This window comes from Elephantulus edwardii, unplaced genomic scaffold, assembly GCF_000299155.1.
Source record: "Elephantulus edwardii isolate Elephantulus edwardi_28Jun2011 unplaced genomic scaffold, EleEdw1.0 scaffold00117, whole genome shotgun sequence".
NCBI classification, from domain to species: Eukaryota; Metazoa; Chordata; class Mammalia; order Macroscelidea; family Macroscelididae; genus Elephantulus; species Elephantulus edwardii.
In genome coordinates, this window is record NW_006399867.1 from 338,587 (window position 1) to 340,914 (window position 2,328).

Genomic DNA, 2,328 nt, shown 5'->3' on the forward strand with positions numbered 1-2,328 from the left:
CTTTATCTTCATTTTTCAGGTGTATGTCTTGTAGACAACACACTGATGGATTTTGCTTTTTTATCTAATCTGCTATTCTTTTTGTCTTCAGCAGTGCATTAAAACCATTCACATTCAGTGTGATTATTGAGAGGCAAGGTTTTACTGCTATCATTGTGTTGAATTATTTTTGGTGCGGATGCCAGTTACTTTGGACCATTCAGCTTTCTGTAGTATGTCTGTAAAAAGGCATTTCTGAGTCTTTCATGCAATGCTGGTCTTGTTTTTACAAACTCTCTTATGTTCTGCTTTTCTGGGAATATCTTGATCTGTCCTTCATATTTGATGGATAATGTTGCTGGGTACAGTATTCGTGGTTGACAGTTGTGTTCTTTGAGTGTTTCACTGTTATTTGAGGGTTCCAACAGTGTTATTGTTTAAGTTTTCCCCCCTTTATATTTTAAATGAGTTGGGGAAAAAAGAATACAGTAACATTTGAAAATTATGTGGAACTCAATTTTTGATGTTCATAAAATTTTCTTCAACACTCTTTTAATTCGGTATTGTCTGGGTTTATTTTGTACTTTTAACATCTGAGTTGAATAGTGGTGACAGAAATGGCATGACTTGCAAAGACTAAATAGTACTGTACTGTTTATAGAAAAAAAATTACTGGTCCCTGGTTTACTAGTATTAGGCCAATCCCTTGAAGCACCACTCTTGAGTTTTCTACCAATTCTCTATTCAAGATAAAGCACTCAAATGTATAAATTTAAATGAATTTAATTTAATTTGCCTTTTTTCTCTCCTCCCCAGCGGAAATTTTTGGAATGTCAGGTGTTATTGCTTTAGTCACCTTAGGATTGAATTTAGATTCCTTAAGTTTCAAACCGAAGATTGAGTTAATAATTACTAAGTAAGTCTCTTAGTGTTTACTTGCTATAGCACTCATAGAAATTTGGTTTATAAGGGGTTTGGCTCTCATGGACACTAATAAAACTTCCATTATATATTTTCTAGCTGTTCCCCCACTTTACTATAATTTATATTTGAAAAGAGCATTTTCTATTATTGTTATTAATTGATACTTTTATTATGAATTACATATATCAGTGACTCAGGGAGCTCTGGTGGCTTAGTGTTAAGGAAATGTGCTGACAACACAAGGATACAAAGTTCAAACCCACCAGCTGCTCTATGGGGGAAAGATAAGCAAGCTCCTTCTACGTGATTTACTGACTTCTGAAAACCTGCTGGAGAGTCAGTTATGGGTGGGTTCTTTCTTGACTGTACACAACCACAGCAACAAAAATCAGTGGCTCAGAGACCATGGTGATCTCCAAAATTTTTTGATAACTATCTACTTTGAATTGTTAGAGTTAAAAAATTAAAAATCTTAGTTATCTTGTTTCTACACATTTCTGCATAACAGTACCATAATATGGGATGAGATCCACCAGACAAAAAAAGCTAGGAGAAGGGTACAACACCAGAATTCTTCATCACTCTTTATACCTAGTCTTATAGACATCTGGATGGGGGGGAACATAACTGATGGTCTCAGATAAATAAGTTAACCCTTCTCCAAAAGGTTGTTTTAAAATATAGTATTGCTTCAGACTTATCACCAAAATCACAATCTGGTATAGAAAATTTCACCCATGAAAGCAAATGTTGAAATGAGAACAATGAACCATCATACTGAATTTTTATATGAAGTTGAATTTATTTAATATAAAGGATAATCAAATGTGAAAATCTCTGTTCTTCCTTTTTTTGTGTTTTAAATGTCCTTTTATATGAGGGAAAATGGTACTTTACATATGTTTCTACTTACCTACCTCTAATTGATAAAATAAAAATTGCCACCCATAACTATGTGTGTGTATGTGTGTGTATATGTGTGTATATATACACACATGCATGCTATAATTTTTTACAACACCCATAAACTTGGGAATCACTAATTCATAGAACATAAATTTAGTGTCTGAATTTGGATAATTTCTTGAGCTTGTTATGCTCTCTGTCAGCAATATGATGAATTATAAATTGTATTTTTCTCTATTACTCATTTAAATCAATATTTAAAGATATTGATTCTTAAAATATACTATGATCTGAATATTCTTTTTTTTCAGCCATTGTCAGTAAGACTCTTTTTTTTTGTTTTTTTATATTTTTTTATTTATTTATTTTTTTTACAGAGGTCTTGGATTTCCATTCATTCATTGCCGCAATTTTCTCCCATTCCACCCTTCCCCACCAGCTCGCTTCCCCCTCCGAAGAGAGAAAAAAAAGAAAAAAAATTCCTTCATTAGTGTACAATTCCCACGTCCCTTCCCCCCA

General features: G+C 33.0%; 1 protein-coding gene across 1 annotated transcript in view; it reads left to right on the forward strand.

The window, feature by feature from the left end:
- SLC9C2 (solute carrier family 9, member C2 (putative)) overlaps nucleotides 1–2,328 on the forward strand; it is a 126,699-nt gene that overhangs the window by 30,398 nt on the left and 93,973 nt on the right. Inside the window, exon 7 of the mRNA XM_006892683.1 lies at nucleotides 796–895. Coding sequence (XP_006892745.1) covers nucleotides 796–895 — 100 coding nt within the window. The remainder of the gene's footprint in view (nucleotides 1–795; nucleotides 896–2,328) is intronic.